The sequence below is a fragment of the Gordionus sp. m RMFG-2023 genome, chromosome 2, assembly GCF_954871325.1.
Source record: "Gordionus sp. m RMFG-2023 chromosome 2, tfGorSpeb1-WG-v2, whole genome shotgun sequence".
Classification (NCBI taxonomy): Eukaryota; Metazoa; Nematomorpha; class Gordioida; order Chordodea; family Parachordodidae; genus Gordionus; species Gordionus sp. m RMFG-2023.
The window spans coordinates 31,124,964-31,144,190 of NC_088776.1; the positions used below are offsets into that span (position 1 = coordinate 31,124,964).

General features: G+C 28.1%; 1 protein-coding gene and 1 long non-coding RNA gene across 2 annotated transcripts in view; both read right to left on the reverse strand.

The window, feature by feature from the left end:
* The window catches only part of LOC135925188 (uncharacterized), a 47,515-nt gene extending 35,328 nt beyond the window's left edge, over positions 1-12,187 (reverse strand). Inside the window, exons 1-3 of the long non-coding RNA XR_010571569.1 lie at positions 12,066-12,187; positions 11,450-11,707; positions 10,397-10,502 (exon numbers count right to left, since the gene is read on the reverse strand). This is a non-coding gene — a long non-coding RNA (uncharacterized LOC135925188). The remainder of the gene's footprint in view (positions 1-10,396; positions 10,503-11,449; positions 11,708-12,065) is intronic.
* LOC135925410 (actin nucleation-promoting factor WASL-like) lies at positions 8,829-9,948 on the reverse strand. The gene has a single exon (XM_065460713.1). It carries the CDS (start codon positions 9,912-9,914, stop codon positions 8,829-8,831), a length of 1,086 nt encoding a protein of 361 aa, XP_065316785.1. The 5' UTR covers positions 9,915-9,948.
* Positions 12,188-19,227: the final 7,040 nt, after the last annotated feature.

Sequence of the window (19,227 nt, forward strand, 5' to 3'; positions counted from 1 at the left end):
TTTATACGTATTTATAGATACATAAAACAAAAATCAACATTTTTCAATTTATCTTAATAAGTGGTCGGTTTTGAACTCGGCAATCGGTTAAATCAAATTATTTTCAAAATATTTTTTAGAATAATGCTTAGCACGTAAATATACACGTATAAAACAAAAATGAAGAGATTTTGATAAATAACGCCAGCAATATTTACTTTAAAAAATTTCCATTGTTTTACTATTCTAAACCTACTCATTAAACATCAAAGAAACCTAAAAAAAAATTTTAATTTTTAGGTTTTTCATATGTATATATATACCCAAATATAAAAAAAGTGCTATCCAATCATCATTCCGGTTTCCTAAAATGATACATATTCAAACATATAACGCCCTCTTACGGATATATATTTGTTAATTTTAAAATTAAATAAAATGTATATTTGTTTTAATAAGCTAGAAAAATAAATTTCTTACTAATAATATTAAATAAAAATAAAATTATATACTATATCATTTAATCAGTATTCTTCATTTATAATAAAAAAATGATTTAAATATATTTTAAAAAAAGTTTGAAAAATTATCATTAAAAAAATATGCGTAATAAATTTTTGATTGATTTATAATTAATTATGATTGATTGCTTTTTAGCAATGCAGTTTAGCAATGCATTAGCAATTCAATGTATAGTGGGGAAATTTTTTCCGGGGAATTATTTTCCAGGGGAATTTTATTCCGGGGATTTTTTTTCCGGATAATTATTTACCTGGGAATTATTTTCTGGGGAATTTTTTTCCGGGGAATTATTTTCCGGGTATTTTTTTTCCGGGGAATTATTTTCCTGGGTATTTTTTTCCGGGGAATTAATTTTCGGGGATTTTTTTTCCGGGGAATTAATTTCCGGGAATTTTTTTCCGGGATTTTTTTTCCGGGGAATTATTTTCTGCTTACCCATCCTTAACGAATGTCTTTTCCGCCATTCCCTTTGGTGTAAAAAATGATGTTAGATATAAAAATTCCATCGATTCGTCAGTGAATCTTTCATAAACTTCATAACGATCAAATCAAGTGCGGCATAAACTGATTTTATAACTAAAATAAAATATTATATTAAATATATAACTCTCCTTTTTGAATTGTAATATTTGAAATCTAGAACTTTCAAAATCAAAAGGTAGATTTTTTTCCTTCATAAAATCTTGTGCCTTTGAAAAAACATTCACAAATTAAGTGTTATTATCTATTGGGTTATAATAATACAAGACAATAATTTAAATTATACTTCTCAAATTAATCAGGCAATTCTCTCAAATTAATCAGGCAATTCTTTTGCCAATTGAATTTGATTTATTACAAATCCTATATCCTTATAAATGGCTTGCAATTTTGTGCAAGTCAAGTTTGTTAACAACAATATTTCATCCAAAACACAAAGTGATAAAATAAAATAAAATTATTCTATTATAAAAACAATAGCACTAGCCATGGTAGAAGTAATACAATCTTCAGAATCCTTTAAATTTTTCAAAGCTGTCCTCAAGGAATTATAAAGTAGAAAATTTTTTACAATAGCTATATATGATGATAGCCAGCTTCTATAAACATAAAATAAACATATTAAATCTAAACAAATAAGATAATATTACCGAATGCTCTTGATGCGTAAAAATCGTCGCGATTTTGTCAGTACATAACTCTGACATGCTTTGAGTACTGCATATTTCTTTAACACCATTGAAATACACGTGAATCACGTCTAAGATCCCTAAAACATTTCTCTATCTTCTTTTATCAATTAGCGTAATTGTACAATTATTAGATTTAATCGATGAAAACAAAAATTGCCTTTGATATCTCAGCTTTAATCAAAGCCTGTATTCCTATTCCTTTAATCTTTCCATTCATGTAAGTATCATCATAACTTTACCCAGCTTAGAATTCGATAGATTCATGGAACTAAATTTCATATTATATATTTTTTTAGTATCATGATCAGTCGTGTTACCATTTTCAATATATCTTGGTAGCAAAGATATCGCTTCTGATTTCGAAACATCATATGTTTCATCAACTATAATTAAAAACACCTGTTAAATTCTATCACTTTTTTAATTTTTTTATGTTTTAATGAGAATATTATTATACAACAATATATTAGAGTATAAATTGGATTATAATTCTTTTGTTTTTTCCATTCTTCTTTCTTCATTTTTTTGAATATAGAATTTGTGAACAGGTTCCGAATCTGCCATTAGTTTATTAATGTCTTTACTACTATTTCAAATTGTTTCTTATATCGTTAAAATTATGCTCACCATGTCTTTTTTTATAATGGTCTGTCCACTTATAATCTCCTACATTATGCCATGTGCAATTATTAATTAAGTATTTGTATTTTTTTTTGGTTAATATTTTTGGGCAAATTTTCAAATTGGAAAAATAATTTTATAAGACAATAAATCTTTTTGTTATATGGATGGGTGTGGTAAAACAAAATGAAATAAAATTTAAAATTAAAAAAAAAATTTTTTAAATAAAAAGTACCACATTTCAAATTTTAAGAAGCAGTTGCTTCGAACCCCCTCGCCCCTGTTGTAGAGGCCACTGGTTTAAGTTATGTCATGTATGGCCATTTGTTGTGATGAACACAACATAAAGATATAAACTCAGAGAATTTTAATAAATTTAATTAAAAATATGATTAAATATCTTTAATATTATAATAAAAAACTTAAGATAAAATTTTATCAAGATCCACTAAAAATATATCTAAATAAAGATTAACTTTGTTATCTATGTATGATATAACATTTATATATTTAGATATATGATACTGCCAATCAATATCAGGTATATCGCCATTCCACAGCAAATATAGGTTGATTGTCCCAAATATCGACCTCCATAATAACTGGTATTTCTTAATAAAAACCATTATGGGTATAAATACCTTTGATTTCAATTAAAATATGGCTAGATATTGTCATTTAATGCTTTTGAATACAAATAATTTTTAGCCGTTATCGATGAAAAAGTTTAAAAAAAACATAAATTGCTATATATTCTCGCTCTTCTCTTTAACACTAAAATATCATATTAAAAAGTAATTAATTCTAATACCGTATAATTGATTAACCGATATCCTTGAAAATAATTTATTTTTTCAAACAAATGTCGCCCTATTTTTTAAAAAAATGTTTATTATTATACATGTAATTAAATTTTTTAACGAAAATTTTAAAATCACTGATCATATAAAAAAAACATTATTTAAAAGCATTTATTTTATAAAATATCCAAATTCATTATGACTTCAGAGGATAATGATGAAATTTTGGTCTCCGAAATTCGTTCTAAATTTGATTACCTTTTTAATGTGTATATCTATACAATTTTAGCATTCAATGGAATATTCATAAATTCAGTCGCATTGTACATGCTTAAACCTATCGTGAGAAAATCAAAAGTATCGGCTTACCATTACCTCAAACATTTATCATTTGCAGACTTTTTGGTTTCCTTTTTCCTATTACTCAACTCAATACGCGTAATTGGGAAATATTTTGGATGGGGCTGGATTCAATCAAAAGTTGCCATGTGGCTATCGGTCAAGTTAATATTTCTAGGTATTAATTACTTCATGAAGATTAGCCTATGGATAATAGTGTTATTGACATTTGACCGCTTTATATTAATATGTCATGTTTTAAGATATAAAGCTTGGTGCACTAAGGGTAATACACTCTTAGCCTTATACACAATATATTTTCTTTGCTTTTGTCTGATGTTACCCTTTGCTTTCAAATATGAAATGATAAGAGTTATTTGCATCAACTCTAAGGACCCAAGAATTACTGATAAACTTTTTTTTAACACCTCAGTTCAAATTTCAAATTATTATCCATCATCTCAAAATATTCCAATCAAATTTAATGATACTAATGGAACCGAAAATATTTGCTATGGTTTCTGTTTAAAAAAGCATTCAAATTCATATAAAGCATATCAGATTATAAAAATATTACTTTTGACGTATCTCCCGCTATGCTTAATAATTATTTTAAAAATCAGAATAATCCTGTCATACAAACTAATCATAAATTTACGACCCAGTTCCAAAGATTCCGCTAATATGAGTGACGAAAAATCTGTAACTATAGTTATGTTTGGGGTCCTAATATTTACTATCATTTGTATAACTCCTGGTTCTGTTTCAATAATCATGAATTCATTATATGGGAAGCAATGGAGAATGGCTCATGCTAAATTTAATTTAACTAGTAATACTCTTGAAATATGCAATTGTGTCTTAAATTTTTATATATATTGTTTAAGCAGCCCAAAGATAAGAGTCACATTTTTACGATGGTTCCGTATTAAAAATTAATGTTTTTATTGTCTGTTTTATATCATTTTTAATTTGAAGAATATTATGTGTTACTAAATTTAATAAAGTAATTAGTGAATTGTTATATAAAATTTTTATTTTAGTCACATGGAGAATTATATAAATAAATTCTAGTCAATATTTTGATATCGTTATAAGGGAGGGATGTGCCCCCACTAATTTTGCAAAAATTTAGGGTGGTTACGTCAGAAATTTTCAAAAAAGTAGGAGGCATGGCGGACCTCTTCTAAAAAATTTTAATTGGTATTTTATCATATTATAATAATTTTTATCAAGAAATAAACATTATAAATTTTGTAAACAAGGTAGTATATTCATGTATAATAGTTTATTTTTAATTCAAAAATGAACCCTTCCATATTTTAATTGGCTCTTAAAAAAGAATATCCAATAGAAATGGAGGAATATTAATGTATTAGTTTTGTCTAGCCGTGTACTTGTTTAAATAAAAATGAAAAATATTACTAATTATTTTTATAACTAGAGCATGCATTAAAAATGATTATGCATAATGGTTTTAAACCAAGATACTATTGAATACTGTATACTTTCTGTAAAATCAAATTGTCCATGTGTGGATCTTGAATCGTTAATAGATTTACAGGGTATATCGGTTCAGATATAGGATATATTTAACATTATAGATATTCTGCCTTGTTAATAATTTACTGCCAAGTAAATGAAAATAAAATTGTAAATAATATACATTTACAATCGAAAATTACTATCCTTAGATGAATCTACTACTTGTCAAATAAACCCGTTTTGAATTTACGTAAAATGGGCAGTTGTCTTCTTATGATGATCCCATTTTTAAATTTCTAGACTTATTTGAACTAGAATCGAAAGCAGAGAAGATAGTTCATACCTTATACTAGCTCTTCTTAAATACGCAGTTTTCTGAAATGTTTTTGCAAAAAATTGAATTTCTTTTGTTAACGATGGCGCCAGTGTCATGACTGGGAAGAGATTGGGTGTAGCAAAGCGCCTTCGTGCACTACCTTCAACGATCATACTCTAACTTTGTTTAAATCACCGTTTCGAATTAGCTGTGTCCGATATAATAAAAAGTATTACAGGCGTTAATCACTTTAAAGTCTCAATTGACACAAAACTATAATTTATATAGCCAGTCTAACATCAAAATACGTTAAATCAAATAGTCTAAATGGGCTCAGTGCAGAAGATTGGAAAGGTACTTGATTTGATATACTATGGGGTCTAGAGGCCTTCTCACTGCCAAGTCAGTTTGGAATAACTAACGCAAACAATTTTTTATAATTATAGTATTTTATTTTCATAAAACTCAGATACTTATCAATTAAATTATAGCCAAGTTAACCATCATAATGAAAACAATGGTAACTTATTTTTTAAAATTGCTCTTCTGTAAAATTAAATTAAGTGGAAATGGAATAATCTAATTCTCAGTGGACGATTTCTAAAGAAGAATATATGAAAATATTTCAAGAAGCTAAAGTAAAACAAGGCACTTTGGTATCAACGATAAATTCATTACTGCCTTAATGAATATTATTCAATAGGTTAATGGATGTTAATTCTTATGGTAGTAATCAAAGGTAATATATTAAATTATACAGTTTTGGCTATCTTATTTACCTGATATGGAATATTTAGAAAAATATAACTAGCTTGCAGATCCTCACATTCGTTTTGGGGAAGAGCCAGTGGCGTATCCAGGATTTTCTTATGGGTGAAATTTTTGGGGGCTTCGCCCCCAAACCCCTCTTATCTGGCCTTCGGCCAGCTTTCCCGGCCTTCGGCCGGGTCTTATGTTTTGGCTATTCCATTAAATTATTCATAATTTAATAATAATTATATTTATATTTGTAACTATTATTTACTAATTCGTGCTATTGGATATTACAAGCTTATTTTTTATTATTTTTAGTTAGGTATATTATATTTAATAAAATTTTTTAAATGTAAAGTTGAAATAAATTTTAATGTCATTTTTTTATAACATTTGCTTTAAAAACTAGCCTCAGCTTAAACATATAATATAAGTATAATATAATTTTTTTATTGAAAATACTAATAGTAGTGTGTATAAAATATTAATGTTGTTAAACGGCTCGTTTTGAGCCGATTTTTAAAAACGGCTAACTCAATATTTTCGCCAGAAAAATATTAACTAAGCCTCGAAATTTCGATACTATATATCTAGACCTTTGCTTCTTCTATGAGCAAAATTTTCAGGCTTGCATAATATTTTTCTGGATAAATAACTGAGTTAGCCGTTTTTAAAAATCGGCTCAAAACGAGGCGTTTAACAAAACTATAAAATATTGACTAGAAAATAATTTAATAAACAAGTTTTTTTAAACTTCTTATCAAATACAGTATTATACAAAATTTTTTATTAAATACTATAATTATAATGTGATTTTTAATTTTCGTGGGAATGTTGCCAATTCATCAAGAATTTTGTTTGTCGTTGGAACCAAATCTCTGTGGATATTTAACAGAGCTAACCCATTTAGCCGATTCGGAAGTAGTACTTCATAAATATGTTTTCAACCTTCTTAAGTTGGAAAGTCCTAACATTCGTACCTGTTATAATAGGCAAACATGGTAGAATATAAAACAACTTCAAAATATTAGGAATTTGAGCCAAGGTATCTCTACACCGATTGAGCGCATCAATAGCAATCTCAGGTAAAATAGCTAAATGTAGTAAATATTTATACCACAATTCGAATTCACTGATTAAATTTATTTCAGTATCAATATCATAGGAATAAAATTTTGCTAAATATTTAATTTTACCAATAGTGGCATTAGAAAACCAAGATGGATCTTTGGGTATTAAAACTTGAAGATTGCAAATGTATCTAAGAATGGAATGAAAGTGAATATTTTATAATATTCTTCAGTTGAGCCAATATTTATTTTACATCTCAATAATTGCCCAGGTGCTAGACAAGGTTTAATTAGTGTTATATCATAAAATTTAGCCTTCGATTCAACGTCTATATAAATATTATGAAAATATTCATCTACATTCATTCTTATTGTATCTACCTGTTCATATATATTTTCCGCCAAATCAATAACCTGAACCAAATCTAAATTTGGTTTTTATAAATTTCTACAAAGTAGTGAGCTATAGGAAAATAATTTATTGATGCAACTAGCAGCAATGATAAACTCTGATTGATCAATTGAATTCAATAATGATATCGCTTCTGACGACACATTACTTTTTTTCATGCTCAACCTTATTTAACTTTTGTATTTCTATTTCTTCTGTTCTACAAAATCTAAGTAAAAATAAAATATTTAAAAAATTATAGATATTTATTAATAACTAATATTAAAAATACTTATTAATTCTAACTTACTAATAATTTTGAATTTAATAAAATAATTATATATAATAATAAACTAAATTACCATTTGATTTCAATCTCTTTGACTTAAAATTTTTCCATTTTATTAATATTTTTGAATAATGTTAATGTACTCACAAGGAAAGGAAATTTTAATAAAATATATTTATAAAAAATAAGTTTTATGTTGGAAAATTGTTATTCAAATATTTGTAAAATTTTGATTAGGGGAGGGGAGGGGGTGGAGGGTAAAATTTTTATTAGCTTAAAATGATATTTAAGAAAACAGTCAAATTTGCGATGGGAGGGGAAATTTCCCCCTTCCCCCCCCCCATTGGTTACGCGCCTGGGAAGAGCAAATTGAACGAATTGGTTTACGACTAGTATATTGATAATAATGAAAGTTATGACGGATTTGCTTGAAGTCTTATTATGATAAAACATATTTCCAGAATAATAATGAAAAACATAAATAGGTCTCCTCGCAGTCAGTATAAATCTTCGCCATATATTAAAGAGTGGAAATCATCGGTTTGCAAGCCATAACTAATTAAGGAAACATGCGGTTAATATTATTAAAAATATTGAAAAGATTCGGTATGACGATAATTGTAATTTTTTTTCACCTTATTTTCTTCCTTCCGATTTATGCATTATATAATATAATATAATTATTTTTCTATAATTATGGAAAGCATTCTAAAAAAATTTATGCAAAATATTTATATTATTTTGTAATATATTTCTATTTTTATATAACTTTCTTAATAGCTATTTTATATAATATAAATATTATATATTTTATATGAAATGTTTCGGTATAAACTATTAAAATAGTGAGTAAAAAATTTGCCTCAAATTCTAGATTTGTCTTTTTGCCCATTTTAGTCTACCTACCACTATTTTTTTTAGAGTAATAGCGTGCCCCCATCGCAAACTTTAAGACTTATTGTTAGATACAGAACACAATTTATACTTTATTAAAATTTATGATAAAGAGCGAAACAATTATTAAACCAAAATTGTAAATATAAGTGTAATAATCAATAATCGAAAAATTACGATTTTAAAGAAGGCTCTGTTTATTTCTTCTTTTTAGCCTTGGCACCTTCTTTTTTCTCTTTACCACCATCAGCAGCTTTGTCATCTTTCTTGGCTGCTTTAGCGCCAGGTTTCGCACCGCCTTCTTTTTTTTCCTTTGCAGCCGCCTTGGAGGGTGCTTTATCTTCCGCGGATTCCTTTTTGACAGGAGTTTTATCACCACCTTTAGCAGGAGGTTTTCCGCCTTTAGCAGGTGTTTTTTCACCTTTTGCAGGTGCTTTTTTACCTTTAGCCGCTTTTTCATCTTTAACTTCTTCATCCACTGAAGGCTCATCAGCTGACGGTTCCAGCGCTGTTTCTGGTTCAGGTGGAGGCGGTGGAGCATCCTCAGCTATAGCTGGTTCTGGTTTAACTGTGGGTTCTGGGACAGCTGCAGGTTCAGGGGGTGGAGGAGGTGGAGGAAGAGGGGTGGCTTCTTTGGGAGCCGTAATGGCAGTTGGTGGGGGAGGGGGAGGGGGTGGAGGTGGGGGAGGTGTAAGTGCCTTGGGAGGAGGAGGTGGTGGAGGCGGGGTTGCAACTTTGGTAATTGCAAACACTTTGTGATCCTCTGGTATGGCCCCACTTAAATGTTTCTTACCACGCTCTTCAGCCTGTGGATCTTTTTCAAGGCAAAGTTTCTGCAAGTGAGGCATCCCCAGGGCTTCTCCGACTGCCCAAAATTTGTGGCATTCATCAGGAACTATTTCTATTTCTAATGTGTACATAAACCTTAGAACCTTTTTGAAGATATCCCCGGTTACAGAGGTATGAGGGCCTAAAATAATTTCTTGCTTGTAAGTACCTTGTTCTTGCCAAAAACTCTCAGACAAATCATTTTTTGAATGTAAGTCTGTTGTGTTTTTTTTAGCGTCGCTTCCTGCTTCAGTCATACCTAACATAGATTCAAAATATTTAGAATGGCATGCAAGCACGAGTTTATGACACTCAAATTTGGTTCCATCCACTCCAATATAAACAATTAAATCCGATCCAGGCTTACATTCTTTGCGCCAAACGTAATCTAAGAATTCTATTAGAGTACGTTTACTCTTTTCGTCAGACCCATACCATTTTTCATTTGTAGACATTTCTCCTTAAGAATAACTAAATGAAACTCAATAATATTAGAGAGGCATGCTTATGAATATAAAAAAAAGTGTTTTAACAAATATATATAGTTTAGTGAAAGCATTAACAAAAATTAAAATTATTAATATGAAATCGTAATATTATATTTATGATAATTCGTAAAATTAATATGACGTGCATTTCATATTAACTAACTTTAATTTATTGCAATTCAATCTTTCTATTTTTGAAAAAGCTTTTATATTATGAATATCAATATAATTTTTGCAAAAGAATTCAGTTATATACGTAAAAAATAGGAGGCATTTAAAATCGCCAAGATTGGATGTTTCCTTGGGCCGACCAATGTAACAACATCAATAGAATATTACTTTGCTTTTTTTTATAAAATTTAATTTTTGAAAAATCAATAGTTTAGGAAGTGGAAATTATGATATAATATATAGAATAAAATTGATAAACATCATTAAATTATCAGTACTTGATGCATAGGCGTAGCCAGGATTGAGGGGGCGGCACTATTAGTTATGTTTTTACCTCGTAATTTTTATTGGAGATCTTTAGTTCCACTTATTGTAGTCCTTTGGCTGTTACATTTTTATAAAAATAACTTTGGTTATTCTATAGAGATTTTTAATTATAGTCGTTATTTTTATATTATTAACTTTAAAATTTAAAAAAAACTAATTTATAAAAATATTAAATAAATTATATTTTTCCTAACATAAATAGAATAAAAGACAAATATAAAATAACGATAAAATAAGATTTGAAATTTAAACGAAGCAAAATCAACAGGAGAATGAGTTAATAAGACATTTGGAATTAAATTTAATGACCAAACAATGATAAAATAAAATTACAAGTATAAATGAAACAGATTCAGGCAATCGAAATTTGATTTAATGACCTGGATTAGTCTTTGATTAATATAAAATTTTTATTTGGGTCCTCTGTTTTGACCGAAATTTGTCTGCCCATAAGGAAATTGCATAGGGTGTGTAGGGAAGCTTTCCCGCTACCTCTAGGGCATTGAAGGCAATGTCTGTCCAAATCCAAATCAGTCAGTTTACCATCTAGCATTTATGTGAGATGATCGAGTTTATGTTTAAACCAATGACATATATAATACCTAGACTGATGATTCATTCATTAAAATGCATTTTTAAGCGTGGTTAAAAGCAAATCAGCTGGACCCGCCATTTTGGTAACACATATAGTAATTATTCTCATGTTAAAAACTACTATTAAATTGATAACTTGCTTCCTTATTATCTCGATGATCCGGTAATTCTTTAATAAAGTTTGCATCAGATATAGGAAAAATTAGACTCTGGTTTAAAATTTTAATAATGAAGTTTAACCAAGTTGGCGTCTCCAGCTGATTTGCATTGATGTACACTTTAAATGAATGAATCGTCAGTCTAGGTATTATATATGTCATTGGTTTAAACGAATAGTAGCAAAACTAAATTCCTGGTCATTGAATAGAACGCCAAGGTTTTTAGAAGGAATGCATCTTAAAATTAATGACCTGAACCAATGTTCAAAGGAGCAAAAGGAATGGTCGACTGCAAGTTGGTAGATATTCAACAGTATCTGCTTGTTTGATTGTAGATAAATCTGTCAATCGATAACACAATTGAAAACCGAATTCCGATTCCTCTATTGCAAGTGGGTATTGCGGCTTGTAGCCATGCCATTAAACCCAAGATTAGCAATTTCCCCCATTATTATTTTTAACTAGGAAGTTTTGAGTTCTCCGGATTTGAAGTCAGCGGGGATATTAAGGCTTGAAGAATTGTAAAAAAAAATTATATTAGGAAATACGCCTTGGTAGTAGGAAGGGATGGTAGTTAGGATTTAATAAAAAAATTATTTGATCACAGACCAATAGAGACTCCTACATTTTTTTTATTATACTGCAAGCCTTATCTATCTGAACAACTAATTATTGCGCCATCGATTTACCATATATGAAGATTGAGCTTTTAATTTTTTCAGTGATGCAATATTAAGACCTAAACAAAATGAAAGTTGGCCTAGAGGGTCCCCTTACTGAATACCTTCAGCAGTTTAGATATTTTAGTCCTCATATTGAAGAAGGGAATTAGTAACAAATGATTATGTAATTTACATAGTTTGGAAACTTTTTTATACTGGGTGAGACAATGTTTCTTGTGGAGATAATTGCAAGGCAGTCGTCGATTTTATTTAGATGTGCCTTCGAGGGATTGTTTTGGAGAAATGAGCAGCATGAGCTACTGCTTCGTAACCACTTTTATACCAATACCTAGTTGCGTGAGTGCAAGAAAAATAGAAGTAATACTTGAAAGCCGAGTCAAAATAAATTTGGCGGTGAGTCTTTGAAAGACTGTGCCTATGGCAATTGATTTTACGCCTTTATTAAGTTAAATGAGGGCAATAAGTTAAGCACCAAATAAAATTAGGGGAATAAATGGCGGAGTATCGCCAGATGCAATTTTATTGCATAGTATAATGAAGGAAGTAAGCAGATGTGTAATAATTGATAAATGGAGCGGTAATAGGAAAAACCCCTGAAAAAAATCATGGAAAATAACCCCGGGAAATACCCCATGGAAAAACCCTTAACCCCCAAAAATAAAACCTTTAAAATTTCAAATTAAATAGTATTTTTTTATCAAATTTGACGCTTATAAATAACACTTTTTGAAATACTCACATATAACATAAGATTTCTTCTATGAGATTTTCTTCAAATCAAAAATCTAAGAGTGGTGGGGAATTATTAGGGATGCTTTATCATATTAATATATGGAGGTTGGGTTTGGGTAAAGCAAGGTAGATGTGGTTTTGATTTTTACTTTTTTGCAAATTTTTATTTGGATTTTTTTTTACAAATTTGAATTTATATTTCTTTTAGGTGGATGATTGTTTTTATACAGTCTTATATTTTAGTATAACCTAGCAATAATTTATATTGATAAAAATTTATAAGCGAGTGCCCATGGCAATATATTATATTGATAAATAATTTTATAAGCGAGTGCCACAATCATTGATAGCTATTAAGATATATTATCTTATTATTTATCATTAAGGATTAAAATTTATATAAATCAACTGAATTAAAATTGATTATTAGAATTGAAAACGCTAAAATTCCTGGTATTTAGAAAATTGAAATGAATAATTTGTTAAAAAATATAATTTTCAGCAAGTACTAAATCATGAACAGCTATTAAGATATATTATAAACATTAAGGTTTAAAATGTATTTTTAATCAAAATAATAAAAATTGTTTATCAGTTCAAATAACGCTATAATTCCCGGTATTTATGAAATTAAACATTAATAATTTGTATTTATACGGTATATAAAGACAATAAAATTTTTTGTATTTAAATTTGATAATTTGCAAATATAATATTTAAGACATAAAATTTATATTTTATAAAAAAAATTAATGGATCTAATTTTCATCCAGGAAGTCGTATTTGAAGGTTACTCATATACCATCCATAAAAAATGCTCAAACAAGATAATATGGCTCTGTTCAAAGTATTCATTTTAAATACTGAGCAATATTATCATCAACACTGGAAAATCACAACCCGATACTTGAAACAGCTCATATTATCCATCAAATATTGAAACTAGTAATGAAATCTATTTCTAACATGAAGAAGCTGCAGACTCTGAAGAACGTATTCTTGTTTACAACGGATGAATCCTTAAATTTAATAGCAAATACGACAGCATGGTATATGGATTGAAATTGCCATGTCTCCTATTACAAACTTCAATTAAAAATAGTTTTCCTTTTTACCCTTCTTTTGTTTTGTCTTCAATACATAAAAATTAAATAAAATTTTTCTTTTTTTTACCCTTCTTTTGTTTTGTCTTAAATACATAAAAACTAAATAATAAATTTTTTTTTGTTTTGAGTTAAGTACCATATGGTTTTTGTGTTTTCTTTTACATAGGGGTTTTAGGTCCGGGAGATCGCCTTTCCAGAGGTATAATTAAAGTTTCGAAAAGTATGGGAGGGGGGTAGGTTTTATGCTTTTATCCCTAATTATGTAAGATAAAACTAACACAACTCCTTTTTGCAAAAACGTTCTTTTTTTCACTTTGGGCCAATTTTATTTTAATTTATAATTGCGCGTTTTATTTTCCCTATAAAAGGGACAAATTTTTATGCTTAAAGATATATTTTGTTTTTTGTTTAAAATAATTATTTTCAAGAATAAATTGTAATTTTAATATATTTTTTTTGGCTTATAAAATTTTTATATGTAATTAATTCTTTTTGAAGTAAAGTTTTTACGAGTACTTTATTTATAATAACTTAAAATACCACTTACGAGATCACAGCAAGTCGAACCCCCTACCAATCTAATCTTAACTGAAGCTCCATCACTTCGATAAAATATTTTCTACAATTATATGTCATTAGAGTATCAATAAACACTATTATTATCACCACTGCTTATTGTGTACTCCAAAAAAAAACGAAAAATACTTAGAAAAAATATTCAAAATAATAATGTCTAAATGTCAGGAAAGGGATTTATTTCTTGATACATTATATATACACATGGATTTCGAAAAGTCTGCTATGAGCGCGGTTAAAATTATCATTGGTATAATTATTAATATATTTAATTATTTATATTTATTTTTTTCAATTAGGGGATCACATCGTAATTAGATAATGCTTTTACCATTTGTGTCAAAGCACCTAGAGAAAAAATCAGAAACAAATCTAGAAAGCCAATAGGACCGACGAAACTCCTAGGCTTCTTTTGTGGCATGATGGACGGCTTAGTATTTGTTCCTTTATGTGATATGGGCAATGCAATGACATTCCTGAGGGTTACTCCGAGCAATGATAAAAATATTCTTGATTATTTGGATAAAAATTATATCAATCGAGTATCAAGGGAGGTCACAAGAAGCCATTCTCAACCATACACGTCGAATAGAGCCTCAATTTCATCCAGAAACTTGGAACATGAATCAGAGCTATCTATCCGAAGAACGCACAAATAATCAATGCGAAGGTTGGAATCATTGTTCTGGTTGGGTATAATCACCCATCAATCTGGGTATTGAACAAAAAAATGAAATGTGAGGTGACCGATGAAACTAAACTTGAACGATGGCACATAGGTAGTTGGACACAGAAAAAAATCGCAAAATTATAATACCCAGATTCGGTTAAAGAAATTTTGCGAGGAATACCGTAATGGGGTGCGAAGCCTTCTAGATTTTATAAGAGCGATTTCCTTAAATATTGTCAATAAATATAATTATTATTCTAAATTATTAAATTTGTATATACATAATCATGATTTACCAATAAAATAAATATATCTTATTACAAAATTTTGTCAAATTCAGTCTACTTAATATCGTAATTAGATGAATATTGTATTTATTACTATAGCAAATAATTTGAATTTCATAACAGTGATAATATAGTGGTAATAACATTGCAATATTTTCACATCATCCCAAAAAAGTCGATCCCTCTTTTGTGGTAACATTTTCATAAAGGTGTTTTTAATTAAAATCAATATTTAGCGTATACTTAATTTAAAATCGAAATTATTTCATGTATTTCTTTTTTATTTCAAGTCAATTTCTAATAGCGAATAATGACATCATGAATACAATTTTGCCATAAAAAAATCACTCTCCCTTTCTTTTTTTAATCAAATTATAATTAATTAAATATAAACAAAATACAATAAATAACAAAACAGGTTCATCTTATAAATGAGTATAGATTTATAAAAAACACAACATAAATAAGATGTGTTCATTTTCTTACTATCAAGAATATAATCTAAGGATATGGATACCTTATTAACCAAGGATTCTTGAAAGCCCTAATTTATTATACGAAACACTAATGGTTATTTTTTTTTACCTAAAATATATGAGCGTATGCTAGGGGGTTTGAGAATAAATTCTCCCTGAGAAATATGATAGGTCGTTAAATATTGCTGTCATAATTCTTTTAATTTTAAATTAATAAAAATCCACCCTTAATTTTATGCTTCTGCAATCGCGCAACCAAGGCTTGGGAATGTGGAAATTTTCTTCCCCCATCGGAAATTTGGCTGTTTTATTAATTAACAAGATATTAATTATACAAATAAAAATATCAAGCTTAGGTGTAGACAGACGATATCAAAAATCTAGGATATGTATAATAAAATGACATCGTAAAATTAGAAAATCTAACTAATAGGTTTTCGATTACTATGGATATATGGACGACCAATAATAGTACATCATTGTGTGCTATGACATTTTATTGCATAAATAAAAATTGGGCATCTATTGATCATGCTTTGGATATAATATCCTTCCCTCATCAACACACAGGAGAAGAAATTTGTAAGCTGATTTTATCGTCCTTAGATGATTTTAAACTAAAGGTTAGACTTTTAGCTATGACACATTGCAACGGGTCTAATGAGGTCAAGGTAGTAGAACTGCTGAAAGATTATTATTCAACAAATTATTCGACAATTTATATGGGCATCGTTACATGGCACATATTATTAAATTAATCGTAAGGCCTTACATATTTTGAGGAAAAATTGGAAAAAATAGTTTGTATACATAACTCATCCAAATTTATGCAAAATGGGGTAACAAAAATACTTCTTGTTTTTAAAAAAGAGATGGAACAGCAAATAGCTTATTCTTTTTTCATAATATTTATTTATAATGCCTTTTATCAAATCAGCAAACAGGGTCATTGGAGAAGATATTACGCCCACTCCTGATGATTGCGCGCACTTTATAGAGTTGGAGGAATTCTTATCACCCTTTTACAATCGGGATGACCTTATTATTTTTTAATGATATATTATAAAATTTGAAAAATCAGACTGTGGCTCATTCAGATTGTTCCATAAAAGAAGCATCATCCAAATAAAATAATACGAGCAATATAGCAATTTTTTAAACACACCATTTAACTATTCTGGGTCTTAACTTGATCCTAGGATGAATAATACCTTAATTATTAATTTAAAGGAAGACGTTGCAGCTTTGATATTTTGAAACAAAACTTAATATAATACATGTCAGAATTATTTGATACATTTAAATCTGATAATAATTAACAATCCCTCAAATTTTAAACCATTTCAATATTGCAAAGATTGAAAAAGGTATATTTATTGAATAATCAATGAAATGCATCAATTTTGATAGGATTTATATAATCTTTGATATTTTATCTCTGTAAGGAAGGAGCATCAAATGTTAATAATGATGATATAAAATTAATGACATGCGTAGATGAGATACTCGCGCACGGGTTAGCGAATATATAAGATTGGTGGAGAGGAAATGCGGATAGTATTCCTACTTTTGCAATGATATGATGACAAAGGACTTTTTATGCAAATGGACAACGTTGTGAGTATCGGAAAAATTATCTTCCCAGTAATATTATAACTAAACTAAGGAATAAGATGGCTCGCTCAACGCTAACAATGCATATCTCTTTCTCCCGGAGGATAGATATAATGTTACTTCGTGATGAAATATGGCAATAATTGGTCAGGTATACCAGTATATGTAATCATATTTTTAATAAACAAACATTAATTAGAGAGGTAGGAATAGAGATATAAGGATACTTATTTAGAAATAGATTTAATAAATGAAAAATATCCATAAATTAAAATATTTTTGCTAATAGGCTATTTGTATTTAATTTATTATTAGTTAAATTTAATATTCGTGAAAGAAGTGTTGTTAATCCTGATTCTGGTTCATTTTTAAAGGCAATGTAAGCCTGAAGATTTTGCTCACAGATTGCAGAAAATTTTGAGCAGTTATTTGCGAAATGAGCCTTACATAATATTATTTTGGATAAAATCGAATCGGGACGAAATTGACCGAAATCGGGGTTTTTACAATGACATATATGTCATTGGATTCTTAACAGTACTAATTAAATGGCCTAGCCTATTTTAAACAGCTAATTTGAGATTTCTGCTGATTCCAGGTACGCGGAATATTTATTTGGCTAAAATCGTGAGTTATTCGTTTTTAAAAATCTCCTAAATTCGTACCGTTTAGCAACTAAGTATTTTGTTATGTCATAATAATGTTATTTATCTCAATGAAATTAATAGTATATTTATATCTGTTTAAAATACTAATTTAATCTAGGATTTATGATCCTATGTGCTATCTACCTTGCAAGATTTATTCCTAAAATATGATTATCCGAATTGGGTAATATTATAAATTTTAATTTGTATATATCGAATTATTAACATATTATTTTCTTTGCCTTTTTAATATACATACATATATATATATATTCTAAACTAATTTTTATCTTAAATTTTATGTTTTTTTAAAATATAAATTATAATAAAATATCTATCATCAGATTATACGATTTTTAATTTTGTTTAAATATTTTCATATGTATATGTTAACTATATTTTTGTTTCTTTAACAATATTTTGTTTTGTTAAAAATATTCCTGATCCCCCAAGACCTAGATCCTACTTATAATAATAATTATGATTACAGTCAGGATATAATTAAAACATATTTTATTTGATAAATTAATATATGTTTTATTTGATACCCATATATTTTGTTTTGATTAAAATATTCCTGACCTCGCCCCCTCCCCATTACTAGATTTGCCTATCGAGAGGGAACGCTAGTCCTATTGAATAGTAATCTTGATTAGCTATCGATTGATATTTATATTGAAAATAGATACTGGCCTAAATTCAAGAAAAAACAACTTCAAATAAATAGAGTTTTCTTCAGGTCTGAGCTATAGATCTGTGCTCAGAGAAGATCCAAGCACCAAATTAGGTTGTAAATTTTACGACCAAGCAAATTAACACTAGGCAATTTAGTATAATTTTTTATTTGGCGATTTTTTAAAATAATATGCAAATAATTTATTATTTTATCATCTAACTAAAATTATTTTTTAATAAAATTAAAAAGTATCGCAAAAAGAAACCATAGTTTTTTTATATAAATTAAAAAAATAAATAATAAAAAATGCTAAAAAATTTCCTAATGATACAATGAATTGCCTGTAACGTCTTCATAATTGTTTCTTATTTTAGAGTTAATAATCATATTTATGCCTATAGAAAATAGATGATTACAAGATATAGAAAAGCCCCATTGTTTGCTCTAATTCGTATTGCATAATCTTACCATTTTAAATAAATGTTTTAATTTGGTTTTATAAAATTTTAAACATCAAGAGACATTGTGTTGTTAAAAAAAATTCACATTTTTGACAAATGAAA

Bases quoted from the DNA above. Each gene is read 5' to 3' on its own strand.
- LOC135925410 (XM_065460713.1), bottom strand. From the start codon at position 9,914: ATGTCTACAAATGAAAAATGGTATGGGTCTGACGAAAAGAGTAAACGT.